The sequence below is a fragment of the Orycteropus afer genome, unplaced genomic scaffold (assembly GCF_000298275.1).
Source record: "Orycteropus afer afer isolate SDZICR_OR568_19922 unplaced genomic scaffold, OryAfe1.0 scaffold00033, whole genome shotgun sequence".
Taxonomy (NCBI): Eukaryota; Metazoa; Chordata; class Mammalia; order Tubulidentata; family Orycteropodidae; genus Orycteropus; species Orycteropus afer.
Genome location: NW_006921620.1, coordinates 4216107 through 4238313, shown reverse-complemented (window position 1 = coordinate 4238313; position 22207 = coordinate 4216107). Strand labels below are relative to the sequence as shown.

Sequence of the window (22207 nt, the reverse complement as noted above, 5' to 3'; positions counted from 1 at the left end):
AAAAAAAAAAAAAAAAAAATTTTAATTATTTTTACAAACTCTAATCCTCCTAGAACTCTACCCTATGCATAACTTTGCATTATAAAAATGCTTAACACTGACAGTCTACCACTCTAAAGAATGTGTGTGATCAGAGAATTTTAATCTGGAACTCTTAAGTTCTAATATGACTAAGGCTGTACATGTTGTTAATATTGAAAATCTTCATATGATTTTCCAGTCTGAAATGTGAAATAATATTGAATAAAGATATTGATTTTTAGGAGGAAATTCTAAACTTTTACTTTAATGAGTTGTTTATTCTAAAAGTCTCAAAAGTTATAATACAAGGCTAAAAATAATAATCTAAAAATAAAATGAAATGGATTCTAAGGAAAAGTTCCATTTCTGTCCATATGAAAAGCTGAGCTGCCAAAATTCTGTTATTTGATAGAATTTAAGATTTTCCTATATACTTCTTCCACACATTCATTCATTTAACACTCACTCAGCAAATACTTACTGGAAGCTTTCCATATGCCAGGTTCTAAGAACTGAGGATTTAATACTTAAAAAGATGTTTCTGGATTCTCAGAACTTACATTCTAATAGAAGTTGGAGAGAAGAAACAATGCAAATAATAAACTAAACAAGAAACTATTATTATATTAAGTGCTATTATTAGAGCACTGACTAATGTGATGAGATAGTGACTGGGTAGTCAGGGAAGGCCCCTCTGTGGTAATGAGAAAGGCAAGAAGTAAGTGGTTATACCATTATACCACCATTATTTCAAGCAGAAGAAACAGCCATGGCAAGGAACCTAAAGGGGGAACAAACTTCGGAAGTTTAAAGATAAATAAAAAGGAGCATGGCGAGTGGTATGAAATAAGGCCAGAGAGGCAGACAGGATCCTAATCATGTAGAGTTTTGTATGCCAGGATAAAGAGGTTAAGCAGTTTGGATTTTATTCTCAAGTTTTGGGAAATAACTAGAAGGTTTAAGTAGGGAAGTGATATGATCTGATTTCTATTTTATCACTGGTTTCTGTGGAAAATAACTGTAGGAAGGGCATGAATGTCTGTAGGGAGACCAACCTGGACTGCACTGCAACAGATCAGGTATTTACTGATGGTTTGTGCTGAGGTAGTAATAGAAAAGAGGCCAAGAAATCAATGGATTTCAGAATATGTTTTGGAAATAAAATTGACATGACTTACTAATATGCTAGATAAAAGAATGGAGGCTAACAGATAACAAGAATAACCTCACAGATTTCTGGTTTGACCAACTGCATGATACACAGATGGGAGAAGGGCAGGGCTGAGAGGAAAATATTTACTTCTGTTTTGGCCAACTATGAGCTATCTCTTAAAAATATCCAAGTGGAGATAACAAGCAGGTAGGTGGATATCTGAGTCTGGAATTCAGGAACGAGGTCAATTCTAGAGATATAGGTTGGAAAATCTTTGACATATAGCATTTAAAGTTCCACCAATTATCTGTCAGTTTGTCATACTGTGGCTGTGCACATGGACCTCGCCAGATGGAATACACAGGGATCAAAATGACTACATCTGTGGAAAGAGGTGCTAGAGAAGCTCAGTATCTTCAGCCAAAACAAGGCCAGGAGCTGACTGTAGAACCGACTATCAATTGTTCATATGGAACTTCAAGCTGAAGCTGAAGCTAATTTAAAAAAAAAGTCCACAAGAGCCAAAATATGACCTTGATTATATCCCACCTGAATTTACAGACTACCCAAAAAATAGATTTGATGCACTGAACACCAATGACCAAAAACCAGAGGAACTGTGGGATGACATCAAGAACATCATCCATGAAGAAAACAAAAGGTCATTAAAAAGACAGGAAAGGAAAAAAAAGTCCAAAATGGATGTCAGAAGAGACTCTGAAACTTGCTATGAACAGAGAGTAGCTGAAGCAAATGGAAGAAATGACAAGATAAAAAAGCTGAATAGAAGATTTCAAAAAGCAGCCAAGAAGTCAATTATTATAATGAAATATGCAAAGACCTGGAGCTAGAAAAACAAAAGAGAAGAACATTATCAACATTTCTCAAGCTGAAAGAACGGAAGAAAACATTCAAGCCTCAAGATACAATGGTGAAAGATTCTAAGGGCAAAATTTTGAATGTAGGAAACATCAAAAGAAGATGGAAGGAATACACAGAGTCACTGTACAAAAAAGAACTGGTCAATGTTCAACTATTTCAGGAGATGGCACATGATCAAGAACCAATGGTATTGAAGGAAGAAGTCAAAGTTGTACTGAAGCAACTGGCAAAGAACAAGGCTCCAGGAATACCCATTGAGATGTTTCAACAAATGGACGCCACACTGGAGGTATTACTTCTCTATGCCAAGAAATGTGGAAGGAAGCTACCTGGTTAATTGACTGGAAGAGACCCGCATTTGTAGACATTCCAAAGGAAGGTGATCCAACAGAATGTGAAAATTATCGAACAGTATCTTTAATATTACATGCTAGTAAAATTTTGCTGAAAATAATTCGAAAATGGTTGCAGCAGTATATTGACAGGGAACTGAAAGAAATAGAAGCCAGACTCAGAAGAGGATGTGGAACGAGGGATATCACTGCTGATGTCAGATGGATCTTGGCTGAAAACAAAGAATACGAGAAAAATGTTTGCTTGTGTTTTATTGACAATGCAAAAGCATTCGACTGTGTGGATCATAACAAATTGTGTATAACATTGCAAAGAATGGGAATTCCAGAACACTAAATTGCGCTCATGAGGAATCTGAGGAGGAGGCTGACATTCAATTAGAACAAGGGGATACCACATGATTTAAAATCAGGAAGGGTTGTGTCAGGGTTGTATCCTTTCACCATACTTATTCAATCTGTATGCTGAGCACATAATCCAAGAACCTGGACTATATGAAGAAGAACATGGTATCAGGATTGGAGGAAGACTCATTAACAACCTGCAGTATGCAGACGACACAACCTTGCTTGCTGAAAGTGAAGATGACTTGAAGCACTTACTAATGAATATTAAAGACTACAGTCTGCAGTGTGGATTACACCACAAAATAAAGAAAATAAAAATACTCACAGCCAGACTAATAAGCAGCATCACGATAAATGGAGAAAAGATTGAAATTGTCAAAGACTTTTTATTAGTTGGATCCACAATCAACACCCATGGAAGCAACAGTGAAGAAGTAAGACGTTGTACTGCACTGGGTAAATCTGTTGCAAAAGACCTCTTTAAAGTGCTGAAGAGTAAAGGTGTCTCTTTGAAGCCTAAGGTATGCCTAACTCAAGCAATGGTATTTTCAGTTGCCTCATATGCATGTGAAACCTGGACAATGAATAATGAAGACCAAAGAAGAATTGATGCTTTGGAGTTGTGGTGCTGACGAAGACTGAAAGTTCCATGGACTGCCAGAACAATGAACAAATCTGTTCTGAAAGAAGCACAGCCAGAATGCTCCTTAGAAGTGAGAATGACCAGACTTCATCACACTAATTTGATCATGTTGTCAGAAAGGACCATTCCCTGGAGAAGGATATCATACGTGGTAAAGTGGAGGGTTAATGAAAAAGGACATGACCCTCAATGAGATGGATTGACACAGTGGCTGCAACGATGGGTTCCGATAAAGCAAGGATTGTAAGGATGGTGCATGACTGAGCAGTGTTTTATTATGTTGTCTATAGGATCACTTTGAATTGGAGTCAACAGCACCTAACAATAACAACATTTAAAGTTACATGAAATTAACTAAGGATGAGTTTGTGGGTGGAGAAGGGGACTCAGCATTGAATCCTGGGATATAACATGTAATTTATTGGTTGTTTTGACTCTCTATGTCCTATTGCTTTGTTTCACATTTCATATCCTGGTTTGTAACTCTTGTTTCCATTTTCTGGATCTATTTCCTCTACTTTGGCTCTGGTCTGGTTCTTCATCCCCACTTACCATAGATGTGTGCTGCTTCACCATTTTGTGCTATTGCTAATCTAAGAACCCAAATTTTAAAGTTGGGCAGAATATGTTTAACTTCCTTCTCTAATTGTATTACCTGTTGACCTTGGGCATTTACTTATTTTGTCAAGCCTCAGTTTTCTCAACTGTAAGTGGATAGTAACTATCTGATAGGTTTGCTGTAAAGAAATGAATGAGATCATATGTGAAGTCCCTGACATAGTTCTTGCACAAAACAAGGTCTTAATACAAGTAACAATATTACTAGTATTAATACCACTGTCCACTGGCCCAATCATTTTTTACCACTATGAGATACAGGAGAGGGCCACTATAAAATGGTCTAAACTTACATTACTAAAGACCATTTTATTGACAGCCAACAGCAGTAAGTAAATTACATGGAGCAAGGAATGGGCTGATTAGGATGAACCACGGGGCCAAGGGCAGTTGAAAAGTTTGACATGAAGAAATCAGACAACAAACTTTAATTGAACATACACTCAGAATATGAAAAGTTTGTACTCACTTGGATTCTCTCTAGTTTTGTATCACCCAAAGAGTCAGAATAATAAAGTGAAATACCTGTAATTGTTCTATCATTTCTTAGTATTTAGCTTACCTAAGTTCTGCTGTGAGATCTTTTATAGTAGTATATTTTTCCTCCAGGGATAATTGAGCCTTCTGTAGTACATCTCTCAATTCTTGCAGTTGTCTTAAAGTACTTTTTAATTCTCCATGAGCATTTTGCAGTTCAGTCTCTAGTGCTTCCCGTTTCTGAGAGGCTTCTGTTAGTTCAGTTTCAGTCTGGTGATGTAACTTTTCTAATTCCTTCACTGTTAAGAAGAAAGAGTAATTTTAGAACTACACCCGCTCCTCACTTAGCCACATGGTTAGGTTCCAAAGATCAGGTCATTCTGCAAAATCAGAGTTATCCAAGTCTGAGCTGTCCCCTATCTCTGGCACCACGCATCTGTGTCCACGGAGTGTGGGATGAGTGTGGCATATGCATGACATGATGGGCCCCCCTTCCCCACCACCACAGGGCCCATGGGAACTGGGGGTGGTTGTGACTGGGTATTGTCTACCACCTATACCACGCACCATCTGCTGCCTTCCTCTGCCTGTTCTGAGTAGAAGCCCACTCATGCTCCCTCCACCAAGGTCCTGCATCCCTACATGGCTACCTTCCCTCTCCCCTCTTTCTCACATCCCTCCACTGACCTCCTTGCATTTTCAGGCTCCTGCCTGACTTCCCCATGCCTGCCCATCATCTTGCATTGTCTTGTCATTATCCTGCACCCTCCGTGGGCCAAGATATCACAGAGGATGAACACGTAAACGCAACTCATGGCCAACCAGCCACTGTCCCTCATATGGCCCAGTTATTGCTCGGGCCTCTGGTACACTGTTCAGGGTGAAACACATAGGGCACCCCAGCTGAGCTGCACTCCTTGTGGGGCCTGGACTATTGGAGATGTGCCTGAGAATTTTTTCAAAGTTGCTATAAATGTGAAATGTCAGATAATAAGATAGGCAATAAGTGAGGAGTAGGTGTGTGTGTATATATATATATATATATATATATATATATATATAAAACATGTCATTATTTAAAACTTTACAAATAATATTATGAAGAATATATGGCAATGTGGGTAAAGGGAAAGGCAATATAACAAAAGCAGATGAGGGAAAAAAAAAAAGAATATCTGGCAAAATACTGACTGACGACTACTCACTGTCCCTTCCAACCCCACCATCTCAAATTTTCACTGTGAAAATTAAAAAGCTCAGCTAACTAGTTGCTTACCAGCATTTGTTTTCTTATCTAGTTCTGTCTTTGTCTGTTCTAAGATCATATCTAATTGAGAAATATGAATTGCTTTATTTTCTCCATCTCGTTTTAGGTGCATTATTTCTTTTTCCATTCTAGACAGTTCTTCTTTGCACTGATCCATCTCAAGTTTTACTTGCCTAATTGAAACCAAAAAATAAAACACATAATAAATGATAATTCAGAAACTTAAATACCAATTGGCTTTTCCTGACTAAACAAAGCTTGCAAATAGTGCAAGGACAAATAAAACTTAAATCACATATTATATTTTTTAAAATGCCACAACTAAATAATTGTAATTCTGTACCCATTACATACCACTAAATAAAACTGTACTACTTGCTAATACTTAATAAGGCTAGCACTCTTTTCAATCTAGCTATACTGAATTTTTATAGAGATTTGTATGTATTGAGAAAATCCATGGATAGGTGCCTTATTCATCTGTAATTTCTGTTACCTGCAACACAGACAATAAAGAGGGATTAACTCCAAGTAATCCAAGAAATCAAAATATTCATCAAAATATCCATACCACCACCGGAGAACCAAGTCAGCTGTTTTTACTCATATACTTATTATTGGTGTTATTATTATTATTATTTTTAGCATTAAAAGCATCCACTGACTTCTACACTAGTGTAACTTCCCTGCTTTACAAAGGAAGAAATTAGAAAGTTAAATGAATTGTCTGAAAGAGTATAATTAATTATGACTAGTGATAGAGTCAAGTTTACTAACTTTCAATCAGTGATGACCTGATTCCAGTATAGAAGCTTCTCTACCTATAAATAAACCAACAGGCAGATTTAAGTCCATTTGTTGGTCTTTCCAAAGTGACACTTACAATCACTAATGTCATCCTCAATGAGATCTCTGGTAGTGCAGTGGTTAAAACATTCAGCTGCTAACTGAAAAGTCAGCGGTTCATAACCCACCAATTGCTCTACAGGTGAAAGACAAGGCAGGCTGCTTCCATAAATACTTAGAGCCTTAGAAACCCTATGGGGGCAGTTCTCTCTCGTCCTAATGTGTCACTATGAGTCAGAATTGACTCAATGATAGTAGGTTTGGTTTGGTTTAATGTCATCCTCAACTGTGATACCCTTTGCATCAACAGACCTTTTTTTTCCTTTTGGCATTTAACTTATAAATAAAGTTTGCAAGTAGAAGCAACTACACAGCACATTGTAATTCTTCTCTGAACACAACTTAAGCAAATATGGATTAGTTCAAAGGGTTCTTAAACTGATACCCATGGGTAAAACTGAGGAAATACATAAGCCCCTAAAATTATATGCAAAATTAAGTAGGCACATGTACATCTTCAGGCGCTCTGGTAGCACAGTGCCTAAGGCACTGGGACTGCTAACCAGAAGGCTGGAGGTTCAAACTCACCAGCTACTCCTCGGAAGGAAGATGGGGCAATCTACTTCCGTAGTGATACTGCCTTGGAAACCCAAAGAGGGGTCGCTATGAGCTGGGTCCAACTCAACAGCACATAACAACAACAACAACATGTACATCTTTGTATAGAAAAAAAAAAAATTCCTTTTTACCAGATCCTCAAATGTGTCCATGCCCAACAAAGTTAAGAACTACTTTATTACACAAGTACTAATGACTGTTTCACAGTTCAAAAAGCCCAGGTAAATGATGTTTAGTTTTATGATTTACTTTCTTATACTAGAGTGGATTTAAACAGATAATTAGAAAATAATAATTGAAAGATGTTGGCATACAGAGTCAAAGGCTAACAAACTGACAGCAAAGGAGTTGGGAAAATATTATAAAAAAAAAGAGATACAACAACTCTAAAACCACAGCAGTCCACAGACATCGAGTGAAAGACAAACAAGAACTCTATATACCTGAGGTTTCATTAGGGCATCATTATATTTTAGTATGGCATAAGAACTGATGTGTAACAGCAACCTTGAGACACCAACAGAAGACTGGTTTTATACCAGAAGAGTAAAGAAAGGAAAGGAGGAAGTAATTATTTTAATTTTTTCAGTGAAACAGAAAGCAAGATCATCAGTGAGAGTAAGGACTGGGGAAGAGGTGCTGGAGGTTTGAAAGAAGAGGCAGAGGTATAAAACAGGCTTCCACAAGAGTGGGAACTGTAGTGATTGCCAGGAAGCATTAAGAGAACTTGAGGTTTGAAGACATGAACTTAGAGTGAGAATAATCAGTGTAGTTGTATTAACCCCTAGCCTCTGTAAAAATGAAGGCACAGAGAAGTCTAAGTTGGATTTAACTGAGTGCTATATACTACAAAGTAAGGCAGGGTAAGGGAATTCAAAGATATGAAAATTAGTGATTTCAATGACTAACTAGAATTATGGGAGCTCTGGTAGCATAGTGGCTAAGGCACTTGACTGCTAACCAGAAGGCTGGCGGTTCAAACCCACCAGCCACTCCTCGGAATGAAGATGGGGCAATCTACTTCCGTAGTGATACTGCCTCGGAAACCCAAGGAGGGGTCGCTGTGAGTCGGGTCTGACTCGACGGCATATAACAACAACAACTAGAATTTAAGTCAAGCAAAGCAAGGAGAGAGTGCATCAAAGCAATGAGACAGTGGTAGAATTGATGGATTACAGGTTAGGGGATTCTGGCTATTAGGGGGTGTTCTGGTTACCTAGTGCCGCTCTGACAGGAATATACCCAAATGGGACAGCCTTAACAAACAGGAGTTTATTCTTATAATTTGGAGGCTTTAAGTCCAAGCTCAAAGTGCCAGGTTCCAGGGGCTGGGTGAAAGCCCCTCAACCTTGGGGTCCAGCTCTGCCTCCTACTCATAGGGGGAATGAGGTGATGAGTAGATATATAATATTCAGTTTATCGAGAGACTGTAGATATTGGGAATGACAAGATCTAGGGTAAACCATGAGAGCAGCTGAAGAAGGACAGAGAGTTTTTAGAAGTCGAGACAGTGGGAGAACAGAATATATACAGAGCTTTTGAGGAATCACTGTGAGAGATGAGGGTTTACCTGGAAATCTAGGGCTAATTGTGGCATCTGGTACAAATAAAGTTATAACGTGATTAGTTTTTGTGAACTCAAGGTAGATGTTAGTGAAAAGACTGTAATTGTTAGTGGGCAGACATGTCAATGGAAGAAAGAAGGTCTGAAGAACTGTAGTTTTGGTTTGAAATATAAGACACCCTTTTGATTCTATAGAGAGAGTCAAGGACATCTGGAGATGTGAGTTACTATTCTGCACTCACAGACCCTATCTTAATCCTGTTGATGAAAGAGAGGCAGCCTGGGGGACATGTGCTAGTTGTTGTGGTGGAGCTCAGAATAAACCAGATATGATTTCTGACTTAAGAAAGCTACAATGTAATAAAGGGCTGGGATTGTTGTTGTTACGTGCCGTTGAGTTGGCCCCGACTCATAGCGACCCCTCCTTGGGTTTCCGAGGTGGTATCACTATGGAAGTAGATTGCCCAACCTTCCTTCCGAGGAGTGACTGGTGGGTTTGAACTGCCAGTCTTCTGGTTTGCAGTCAAGTGCCTTAGGCACTATGCTACCAGAGCTCCCAGGGCTGGGATATTAAACTGTATTTCAAAAAAAGTCATAATGTGGGATTTTAGAGAGGTACAAACAAAATGTCATAGGAACACAGACTGTGAAGAAATTAATTCTGAAGCAAATGTTTTACTGAACATTATCTGATTTAAAACTCAGATTCTACTGATGTTGAAACAAGAAGGTAAATAAAAACTACAATATTCACATTTTACCTGCCAATACCAGTAAGTTCAATAATTTTCTGCCTTTTCAAATCCGCTTCACGTGTAGCTGTTTCACATCTGTCCTCCATTTTTCTTATCTTTTCAGCTGAACTTTCCCTTTGCTTTTGAAGCTCTTGTTCCAGTTTTGATACCTTGTATAAAGCAGTGTTTTAAATTAAGTCACAATTCATTCTTTAGAAGAAAACTATTAATACAAATAAGTAGCGTAGCCTATCACTTAATTTCAAAGTGGAATACAAAAATCAAAGTATAGATCAGGAAGTAATGTTTTGGAAATATAAAAATAAAGCTTGAAATTTAAAAATAAAGATAATTTGGTCATACACATATTTAGAGAATGGGTTACATCATAACTTTAAAATAGGACTTAAAAGAATTGAAGAAAATAATTACAAATGTTCTCCTTTTACTGTCCCTATTTGAAATGTTTTCATCTCCTATCAAACTATGTTCCCTTCCTTATTCACAAACTGGTTCAGATCTTCTCAAGGAAAGATTTCCAGATTTCCATCTAACATCAAATCTTACCACTTTCATTGGTTCCCAACACAACTTGAATTTGTTTGCATCCACTCTTCCTTCTGTTCTGCTACAATGAAGGAGGTACTCTTTCTCCCACATAAGTCAAATAGCTTTGTAAGTGTTCTGGATTCAATCCCTATCTACTTTTTCAGGAACCTCATACCATAACCTAACTAGCTGCAGTCTAGTTGATTCCAACTCATGGTAACTCCACATGTAGAGAGTAGAAGTGTATTCCATAAGGTTTTTGGAGGTAGACTGTCAGGACTTTCTTCCAAGGTGCCTCTAGGTGGATTCAAACGACCAACCTTTTGATTATGAGTCAAGTTCTAAATTGTTTGTGTCACCCAGAAACTCCTCATACTATAGACTACCTCTATTCTCTTGTATTTCCAACTTTTTTCTTTCTCCTGGTTTATGTTATTATTTAAACATGTTTAAGACCTCCTATATTAAAAACTTTCCTTCATACCTCTACTCCCTCCAACTGCCACCCTTTTTCTCCTCAGTTTCTCAAAATAATTTTTTCTTATTTTATTATTGTCTTAATTTCCATTTATTCCTTACTTATAGCAATCTGGCCATTCTACAGAAACTGCAATTACATCACCAATGATCTGTTGTTGTTAGGTGCCGTTGAGTTGGTTGCAACTCATATTGATCCTCTATAGAACACAGTGAGACACTGCCTGGTCCTGTGCTATCCTCACAATCACTGCTATGTCTGAGCCCATTGTTGCAGCTACTGTCTCATCTATTTTGTTGAGGGTATTCCTCTTTTTCTCTGACCCTCTACTTTACTAAACATGATATCCTTCAGGGACTAGTCCTTCCTGAAAACATGTCCCAAGTACATAAGACGAAGTCTTGCCATCCTCACTTCTACACAGTATTCTGGCTGTACTTCTTCCAAGACAGATTTATTTGTTCTGACAATCTATGGTATGTTCAATATTCTTTGCCAGCACCCTATTCAAATGTATCAATTCTTCTTTTGTCTTCCTTATTCATTGTCCAGTTTTTGCATGTACAGGAGGTGACTGAAAATACCATAGCTTGGGTCAGGCAGACCTTGGTCCTCCAAGTGACATATTTTCTTCTGAATACTTTAAAGAGGTCTTTTGCAGCTGATATGCCCGATGCAATGTATCATTTGATTTCTTAATACTGTCTCCATGGGCAGTGACTGCGGATCTAAGTAAAACCACTACTACCAAAGATGAAGAAATTGAAGATTTTACCAATTTCTGCAGTCTGAAATTGATCAAACAGGCAATAAAGATGTATTGGTGACTGGAATGCGAAAACTGGAAACAAGAAGGATCAGTGTTGGAAAATATGGCCTTGGTGATGGAAACACCAGAGATTGCATGATAGAATTCTGCAAGTCCAACCTATTCATTACAAATATCTTTTTCAATAACATAAACAGCAATACACATATGGACCTTGCCAAATGGAATATACAAGGATCAAACAGAATACATCTGTGGAAAAAGATGATGTGGCAGCTCAATATCATCAGTTGGAACAAAGCCAACTGTGGATCATATGTACATTCAAGTTGAAGCTTAAGAAAATTAAAAAAAAATCCACAAGAACCAAAATACGACCTTGAGTATATCCCACTTGAATTTAGAGAACATCTGAATAAATACGATGCATGAACACCAGTGACCAAAGACCAGGCAAGTTATAGGATGACATCAAGAATATTATACATGAAGAAAGCAAAAGGTTACTAAAAATACAGGAAAAGAAGAGAAGAGCAAAATGGGTGTCAGAAGAGACTCTGAAACTTGCTCTTGAAAGGAGAGAAGCTAAAGCAAATGGAAATGATAAAGTAAAAGATCTGAAGAGAAGATTTCCAAGGGCAGCTCATGAGGATAGAGTATTATAATGAAATGTGCAAAGACCTGACAATGGAAAATGAAAGAACATGCTTGACATTTCTCAAGATACAAGAACTATAGAAAAAAATTAAGCCTCAAGTTGCAATAGTGCATGACAAAACATTGAATGATGCAGAAAGCATCAAAAGAAGATGGAAGGAATGCACAGTGTCACTGTACCAAAAAGAACTGGTCCACATTCAGATCAAGAACCAATGGAATGGAAAAAAGAAGTCCAAGCTGCACTGAAGACACTGGAGAAAAAGAAGGCTCCATACTGACAGAATACTAACTGAGATGTTTCAACAAATGGATGCAACACTGGAAGTGCCCACTCATTCATGTCAAGAAATTTGAAAGACAACTACCTGGCCAACTAGTTGGAAGAGATCCACATTTGTGCTCATAGGAACCTGTACACAGACCAAGAGGAAGTCATTACAACACAATAAGCAGATACTGCATGGTTTAAAATCAGGAAAGATGAGTGTTAGGGTTGTATCCTTTCACCGTATTATTCAATCTGTATCCTAAGCAAATAATCTGAAAAGCTGGACTATATGAAGAAGAATGCAGCACCAAGAGTAGGGGAAGACTAATTAAAAACTTGTGATAATGCAAATGACACAACCTTGCTTGCTGATAGTGAAGAGGAATTGAAGCACTTAGTGATGAAGATCAAAGACCAATGACCTGTATGCTGCTAACTCCAGTGGACATTTCTCAATCTTCTTTTTACTTGACATTGATTGCAGCAACCTGTGACACCAACTACCAATCTTCAAAGACTTACTTATTTTGGCTTTCATAAACCATATCCTTCAGGGATTTGTCCAAACCCATCTTTGATCTGCTTATACTATACTGTCCTCCTACCTAAGCAATCTCAGTCACTCCATGTTTTCAATGAACATTTACATAACTGTGACCTCAAAGGTTATCTTTGGCTTCAAATATCTTCTCTCCTCTTATCCTAAAACTTCTCACTGAAAAATTAAATAGAGATTATAAACAATTAATACTCACCCCCTCCAACTCAACTATTACGAATAAAATTAAAACAGTACCCAAGTAAAAAGGGAAGAGAATGAAAGAAAATCTATCCTTCCTATTCTTGATTAAACAGTACAGTCATAAGCAGAAAGAATCTAAAGATGAGTAGTAACAGTATAACAGGAACTAACCCATACTGGAATAATCAAATACTGAAGAAATTTTTAGATGAGCACTTCTTTGGACTCTCAAAGAAGTCAAAGAAAGCACAAAGTCTTTTAAAACAAAGATTGTGAAGATACAAAAGCACCAAATGGAAAATACAAATGAGCTAGTAGAGGTAAGGAAAAAAACAATTGAAAAAAATTATAAAACCATTATAGAAATAAAAACCACTTTAGATGGAATAAGAAACTCAATATGTTGCACAAATCAGGGCCAATGAAAAGGAATTCAGGTAATGGGAATCAAACACAGATGAGATGAAGAAATGTTTCAGAATGAAGCCATGAAGCAGGAATAGAATGTAAAAGGTCTGCACTTTAACAAAAGGGATGGACAGCCACGGAAGGGATGTGTCTTAAAAAGACAAAAACAAAAAACAAGGGAATCCCTGCTTGATGTGTCTGAACAATGTATCAAAAAGAGAGGCTGAAGATGAATTAAGAATAAGTAGATAAAAAATGACAAAAAAGGAACTAACACTGTACAATTTTTACATTTCTAGAAAGTTTGATTTCTTATGGAAAACAAATTTGAAATGTTAAATATTTATTTAAAGAATTCAGAGGAATCTGGTGGTGAATGTAAGAGGAAATATTAGATTCGAGCATAAAATTCCCTGTGATTCTCACTAGAATATTTAGTTTTAGAAATAAATAGCAGGAGCATTCTCTTTTGGCATTTTTCTTTTAATGCACTGCTTTGGTACTTCTTTAGGCATAATCACATCATATTCTGATTCAAAAAGGAGACAGAAGATATGATTCAGGTAGGTATTGAACTCAGATCCAAGAAATAAAAAAGAATGCTTGAATAAAGGAGTCTAAATTTTACCTAAGTTATATGTTGTTGTTGTTAGGTGCCATTAGGTCATCTCCGACTCACAGTGACGCTATGCACAGCAGAACAAGACACTGCCCAGTCCTATGCCAGCCTCATGATCCTTGCTATACCTGAGCCCATCGCTGCAGCCACTGTATCTATCCAATTTGTTGAGGGCCTTCCCCTTTTTTGCTGCCCCTCCACTTTACCAAGCATGATATCCTTCTCCAGGGAATGGTTCCTTCTGACAACATGACCAAAGTAGGTGAGACAAAGTCTGGCCATTCTTGCTTCCAAGGAGCATTCCGGCTGTACTTCCTCCAGGACAGATCTGTTAGTCCTTTTAGCACACCATGGTACTCTTAGCATTCTTCTCCAACACAACTCAGAAGCCTCAACTCTTCTTTAAGTCTTCCTTATTCATTGTCCAGCTCTCACATGTGAAAGAGGCGACTGAAAATACCATGGCTTGGATTAGGCACACCTTAGTCTTCAAGGAGAGAGCTTTGCTCTTCATCACTTGAAAGAGGTCCTTTACAGCATATTTGCCCAACGCAATACGTCGCCTGGTATCTTGACCGCTGCATGTAGACTGTTATATGGAATGATGAAAATGTGGCCCTTACTAGAGATGTAGATGGATTACACAGGAACAGAATTTTATCTATTTTACAATGTAAATATAGAACATACCTACAACATGAACTCTTTGATGTTAAACAGCAATTATAAAGCCAACCAAAAGTTCTATGAACAATTTTTTAAAATTTCTATTTCAGACAAATAAAATCATTTTAGCCGATATATACCTGTTTTTCAAGTTTAGTTTGAATGTCTTCTAGCTCTCCATTCCTAATCGTCTCTTGTTGCAACATCTGCTGTTGCTGCTGAAGAGTGTGCTGTAGAATAACATTTTGCTCAGTGGTCTCTTGAAGACTGTGATTTTTAATCTTTAGCTCCTTCTGCAAACAATATACCTAACAAATACATATTTTTCTCAATACATGAAATGTTCTCATTATAATTAAACGTTTAAAATAAAAAGCAATAAACTATCAAAACATTCTTCCTTATTAGGTATCCCATTTTCCATGTTGAGCAACTGTATTCATGGCTGCAGTTTGTCAGGTGGGAAGGCAGGGTTCATTTTTCTGACAGGGAAATGTGGTCCTGCTTGCAGGGCTGGTTCCTGGCTGAGCTCTGGAAATGAGTTTGGAAATGTTTCTTAAACAATAAGGCTATTTTTTCCCAGCTGAGGCACTGAAGCCTGCTTCCCTTTGGGAGTCTGGAATCTAAATAGCTGTAACTCATCACTGTGCCTATATGACCAGCCCCAATAAAAACCCTCAACTTGGAGTCATGAGCAAGGTTGCATGGGAAGAAATATGCCACATGTGTTGCTGCATTTTGCTGTTAGAGAAATGAGTATGTTCTGTGTGACCCCTTCTCAGCAGGAAGGAGAGAACACAGAAGGCCATGGATTCCTCCAGACTCTTCTGGATGTGTCTTTTCCCCTTATGAATAGCTGTAATAAAGCATGAAAGTACAACATAAATGTTAGTGTCGCCATTCTGTTTATAACCCCATCAAGTTTTCCTGAATATTTATGCTCCAATATACAGATAAAGCAATGATAGTAATAACTAAACAATTTCACTTGTTCACCTCAAATATTTAGGAACTAAATATGATGGTCCCTAAAATTGCTTTAAAAGATACCTTTAAGGTTATCTGGGAATATCTATTAGGAAGATGAAAAAGTATGCTTTTTATATATGAACCCCAGCCTTCATGACCCTGAGACCAGAAGAACTAGATGGTAACCAGTTACCACTGCTTACTGCTCTGAAAGGGATCACAATAAGAGGTCCCAGATAAACTGGTCCCAGATATGGAACAAAACTGAAAATCATAAGAAAGACCAGGCTTACTGATCTGATGAGGACTGGTGGAACCTGAGATTATAGCACTTAAACATCCTTCAAGCTAAGAACTGAGCTGAACCCCAGTGACTCAATCAGCAGCCAAACAATAGATAGACTTATAAGGCGAACAATAACACCAAGAGGGTATGCATTCATTGAAACAATCAAGCACATGAGATCAAGAGGACAACATCTGCCCAGGGATAGAGCTAGGAAGGTGGGAGGGCATGGAAAGGAAGAAGGAAGGAAGAGAAGAAAGGAAGGGAAAGGGTGGGTATACAGAGGAAGTGGGAAGAATGCTGTTACAGTATTGGGATTGCAGTAAATGTCACAAAACAGAATGTGTATGGACTGTGGAATGGAAAACCAATTTCCTCTGTAAGCTTTCATCCAAATCACAGTAAAAAAAGAGAAGGAAAAAAAAAAAAAGAAAAACGAGCATGCTCTTTGTCCTATTAATGTGAATCCTGATAATCTGCCAATAGGAATTATCTTTAAAATATTATGAACAATACATATAATTTAATATGTATTTTATAATATTCTTCACCTCCTCCTGAAAGGGGAAGGTTGAATAAATAATAATGCAATCATTTAAAGTCATAATTAAAAACACAGCAGCAAACAGATAATTTTATAAAATGATACTGAGTAAAAGATAATTTTATATTTTATTAATTAAATTATGAAAATGTGTGCAAACGGAAAATGAAAGTGGGCTGCAGGTGAATCTTCTTTAATTTTTTTCTTTTATTGTTAGCTTAAGTAATAATATTTTTTGAATGCTGGAAAATAATGCTATTCTTTAAAGCAAAGTACCTTTCCAATAAATACCATTCCAGAAGAAAGGAATTTTAAATTCCTTAAAAGAAATAGTGGAAGGGAATCCTGACCTGGTTCTTCTTTCTAATTATCCAGCAGTTCTATATTCAGCAACATTATGAAGGGCTTATTGTTGTTGTCGTTATGTGCCGTTGAGTCGGACCCGACTCCTAGCGACCCCTCTCCTTGGGTTTCTGAGGCAGTATCACTATGGAAGTAGATTGCCCCATCTTCCTTCGAAGGAGTGGCTGGTGGGTTTGAACCGCCAGCCTTCTGGTTAGCAGTCAAGTCTTTGTGCATAATGAGAAGCTATCAGATTACCAGCTTCTTGGTTTTATGTTAAATTTTAAACTTGGAGTAATGCTAGATATCCCAAGCAACTAACCAATTTCTAATCCTATTATTGTATGCCCATTTTATGATAATCTGAATTATTTAATTCTGTCTGCATGAAAATAATTTATTTAGTACAAATACATATAGTATCACTTGTTTCTTTGCTCTTCTCTGCTAGCTCCTGAGAAAACTGTAGATCACACTTCTTCAATAGTTCATTTTACATAGAACTAACTTGCCTGAAAATAGGCTTAAATACTGTTTCTTCTTTACTGGAACATTCTTTCTAACACTTAATAGTCTATTCAGAGGAGAAATGGACAGAGGATTAAAGTAAGACAAAACAGTAGAAAAAGATAGAACTTCAACAAAACACCAAGAAAGTTGTCCCACATAATAACGAAATCTTGTATTAGTAATCTAGCTGTTGGAAAAATAATTTTAATTACATATAAACAAGTCTTTAATAGGTTAGTTGTATCACAAATTAATTCAAAAAATTAATCTGTATCTATCGAATTTATACTGACAGTTTGTTTCACTCTCCTTTAACTTCACTTTCAAAGTAAACACAGGATAAATCATTTTTATAATTTACTCCATGTACTAAATTTATTATTGTTTTCAGAAATAAATTTTTCTAAGATAATTACTTTATAATTAAAGTCAGTATGAAAGTAGAATTTATGTTATAAAATCTAGTTTACCAATGGGTCTCTCCTCGTCCAGAACAAAGAAGATTGAAGAAAACCAAAAACTCACAGAAACAATTAGTCCAAGTGACAGGTTCCCCATGTGATCCTCACCCTATACGACTATGAGACCAGAACTAGATGGTGCCCAGCTATCACTGTCAACCACTTGGAGGGGGATCTATGTAGGAGATCCTGGATAGAGTGGGAGAACAATGTGGAACAAAACTCACAATCATTTAAAAAAAAAAGGGACCAAGTTTGTGGGCCTATTCAAGCCTGATGAAACCACTGAGACTATGCACCCAGCTGCCCTTCAGGTCTGGAATTGAACCCACTCCTGTAGCTTTCATCCAAACAAAAGATAGGCATATGAGCTGAACATTTGCCATTAGGTAGATACACTCCTTCGAGAGAACAATCATGGGAGAATAGTAGGGCTGTGTATGTACAGGGACACAACTCAGGGGGCAGGAGAATATAGAGGGAAGGACACAGGGAAGAGGTAACTATGAGGAGGAAGTGGGTGGAGAGCTATTGCATTGTGGTAAATTATAGTCAATGTCATGAGACAAAGTATATGGGAGCTGCTATGTGGAAAGTGAATTTGCTCTGTAACCTTTCACTCAAATCATAATTTTTTAAAAAAATCTAGTTTACCGTTTACTTTACCTAGTATTAATGTAATGAGAAGAAGAACGAGGCCATCCACTTTCAAAATATTGGACAGTGAAAACTTTATGAACAGCAGTGCAACACTGTCTGATATGCTACTAGAAAACTTTATGAATAGCCCTGAAACACTGTCTGATACAGTACCAAAAGATGACCCCTTCATATTGGAAAGCACTCAAAATCTGACAGGGGAATAGCTGCCTCCTCAAAGTAGAGTCGACCTTAATGACATGGATAGAGCAAAGCTTTCATGACCTCCATTTGCTGATGAGGCATGACTCAAAATGGGAAAAAAAACAGCTGCAAATATTCATTAATAACTGGAACGTGGAATGTATGATGTATGAATCTAGGAAAAGTGGAAGCTTACTAAACAATGAAATGGAAAGAATAAAGATCAGTATACTAGACATCAATGAGCAGAAATGGACTGGTACTGGCCATTTTGAATTAGATAATCATATAGTCTACTACACTGGGAATGACAAATGGAAGAGAATGTGGTTGCATTCATCATCACAAAGAATGTTTCAAGATTTATCCTGAAGTACAATGCTGTCAGTGATAGGATACTATCCATACCAGTTACAAGGAATACCAGTTACTACTACTATTATTCAAATTTACACACTAACCACTAAAGCCAAAGATGAAGAAATTGAAGATTTTAACCAACTTCTGTAGTCTGAAACTGACCCAACATGCAATCAAGATGTATGATTATTACTGGTGACTGGAATGTGAAAATTGGAAACAGAAGAATCACCAACAGTTGGAAAATATGGCGTTGGTGATAGAAATGACCCCAAAGATCATGTGGTAGAATTTTGCAAGATCAACAACTTCATTGCAAATACCTTTTTTCAACAATGTAAACAGTGGCTATTCACATGGCCTCACCAGATGGAATAGACAGGAATCAGACTGAGTATATCTGTGGAAAGAGGCAGTGGAGTAGCTCAGTATTTTCAGTGAAAAGAAGGCCAGGAGCTGACTGTGGAATAAGCTATCAACTGCTCATATGGAAGTTCAAGCTGAAGCTCAAGACAATTAAAAGAAGTTCACAAGAGCTAAAATATGACCATGATCACATCCCACCTGAATTTAGAGACCATCTGAAGAATAAATTTGACACATTGAACACCAACAACCAAAAACCAGACTAGATGTGGGATGACATCTAGAATATTATACATGAAGAAAGTAGTTATTACACAGACAGCAAAGGAAGAAAAGGCCAAAATGGATGTCAGACTCTGAACTTGTTTTTGAATGGATAGTAGCTGAAGTGAATGGAAGAAATGATAAAATAAAAGAGCTGAACAGAAGATTTCAACAGGCAGCTCAAGGAAACTAAATAAATTATAAAAATGAAATTTGCAAAGACCAGGAGTTACAAAACCAAAAGGGAAGAACATGCTTGGCATTTCTCAATCTAAAAGAACTGAAGAAAAAATTCAAGCCTTGAGTTACAATACTGAAGGATTCTATGGGCCAAATATTGAATATTGAATGATGCAGGAAGCATCAAAAGAAGATGGACAATTGGTTGATGTTCAACTCCATCAGATGGTAGCATATGATCAAGAACCAATGGTAATGAAGGAAGAAGTCCAAGCTGCATTGAAGGAATTGGCAAAAAACAAGGCTCTACGAATTTAAAGAATACCCACTGAGGTGTTTCAACAAACGGATGAAGCACTGGAGGCAATTACTCATCTATGCCAAGAAATATGGAAGACTGCAACCTGGCCAAGTGACTCGAAGAGATCAATATTTGTGCCCATTTGAAAGAAAGGTGATCCAACAGAATATGGAAATTATTAAGCAGTATCATTAATATTGCACACAAGTAAAATTTTGCTGAAGATTATTCAAAATGGTTGCAGTAGTACATTGACTGGGAACTTCCAGAAATTCAACCTGGATTCAGAAGAGGACATGGAATGAGGGATATCATTGCTAATGTCAGATGGCTCTTGATAAAAGCAAAGAATAACAGAAAGATGTTTACCTCTATGTTATGCAAAGGCATTTGACTATGTGAATCATAACAAATTATGGGTAACATTGTGAAGAATGGAGTTCCAGAACATTTAATTGTGCTCATGAGGAACCCGTACATAGAGAAAGGGGCAGTTAGCTGTTTGAATAGAACAAGAGGATACTGAATGGTTTAAAATCAGGAAGGGTGTGGGTCAGGGTTGTATCCTTTCACCATACTTATTCAATTTGTATGCTGAGCAAATAATCTGAGAAGGTGGACTGTATGAAGAATGTGGCATCAGGATTGGAGAAAAATTCACTAGCAACCTGTGATATACAGACGACGCAATCTTGCTTACTGAAAGTGAAGATGACCTGAAGCACTTACTGATGAATATCAAAGACGACAGTCTTTAGTATGGATTACACCTCAACATAAAGAAAACAAAAATCCTTACAAATGGATCACTAAGCAACATCATGAGAAAAGACTGAAGTTGTCAGGGATTTCATTTTATTGAGACCCACAGTCAACATCCATGGAAGCAGCAGTCAAGAAATCAGAGTGGTACTGCACTGGGCAAAAGTGCTGCAAAAGACCTCTTTAAAGTGTTAAGAAGCAAAGATGTCACTGTGAAGACTAAGGTGTGTCTAACCCAAGTCATGGTATTTTCAACTGCCTCATATGCATCTGAAGCTGGACAGTGAATAAAGACCAAAGAAGAGTTGAAGCCTTTGAATAATCATGTTGGTGAAGAATACTGAAAATACTATGGACTTGCAGAAGAACAAACAAATCTGTGCTGGAAGAAGTGCAGCCATATGTTCCCTGGAAGTGAGAATGGCCAGACCTAAAGTCTCACCTATTTTGGTCATGTTGTCAGAAAGGACTACTCCCTGAAGAATGTCATGCTTAGTAAAGGAGAGGGTCAGCGAAAAAGGGAAAGACCCTAAACAGGATGGAATGACACAGTGGCTGCAACAATGGGCTCAGGTACAGGAAGGACTGTGAAGATGGCGCATGACTGGGCAACATTTCATTCTGTTGTACACAGGGTTGCTATAAGTGGGGAGCTGACTCAATGGCATCTAACAACAACAACAAGTATCAATGTGTATCCAAAGCAAAAGCACTCCCATAACTGTTCCTTATAAATAAAATGTACCACAGAAAAATTATTGCTATGATGCCAACTTCTCAAAATTCAATTCTATCAATTTGAATAAAGATATTTATCAACAAAATGACTGATTTTCCTGAATATATTCATACACAGAAATGTTTATACTTTTTCACATTGTGTTTATTATGTTGATAATGTAATTTTGCAGGAACATATAATTTTATTACTTCTGAAAACATTTTTCAAAGCATTTCAATATGGAATAAAAATATTTTTAAAAAATTTAGAATCCCAAAGTCAGACTTATATTAATCGTTAAATATATTTTGCCACCTGGAAAAGAGGGAGGAAGACCTAATTGTAGTATTACTATTAATATATGTAGTAGTAATACTATTACCACAAAAGAATATTAAATTACTGATAATAAAAAAGAGGAATTATGGCATTTATCCTTAGAGAATTACATTAACTCGTCTATAGAGGGTAGCTATTGGGAGCTCTGATGGCGTAGTTCTTAAGGCATCTGACTGCTAACCAGAAGGCTGGAGGTTCAAACCTACCAGCCACTCCTCAGAAGGAAGACTGGGCAATGCTCTTCCATAGAGATAGCACCTCGGAAACCAAGGAGGG

The 22207-nt window shown here is 37.2% G+C and overlaps 1 protein-coding gene across 1 annotated transcript in view; it reads right to left on the bottom strand.

The window, feature by feature from the left end:
- CCDC18 (coiled-coil domain containing 18) overlaps positions 1-22207 on the bottom strand; it is a 162639-nt gene that overhangs the window by 51458 nt on the left and 88974 nt on the right. The window contains exons 17-20 of the mRNA XM_007936123.1: positions 14824-14991; positions 9552-9694; positions 5772-5935; positions 4581-4794 (exon numbers count right to left, since the gene is read on the bottom strand). Coding sequence (XP_007934314.1) covers positions 4581-4794; positions 5772-5935; positions 9552-9694; positions 14824-14991 — 689 coding nt within the window. The remainder of the gene's footprint in view (positions 1-4580; positions 4795-5771; positions 5936-9551; positions 9695-14823; positions 14992-22207) is intronic.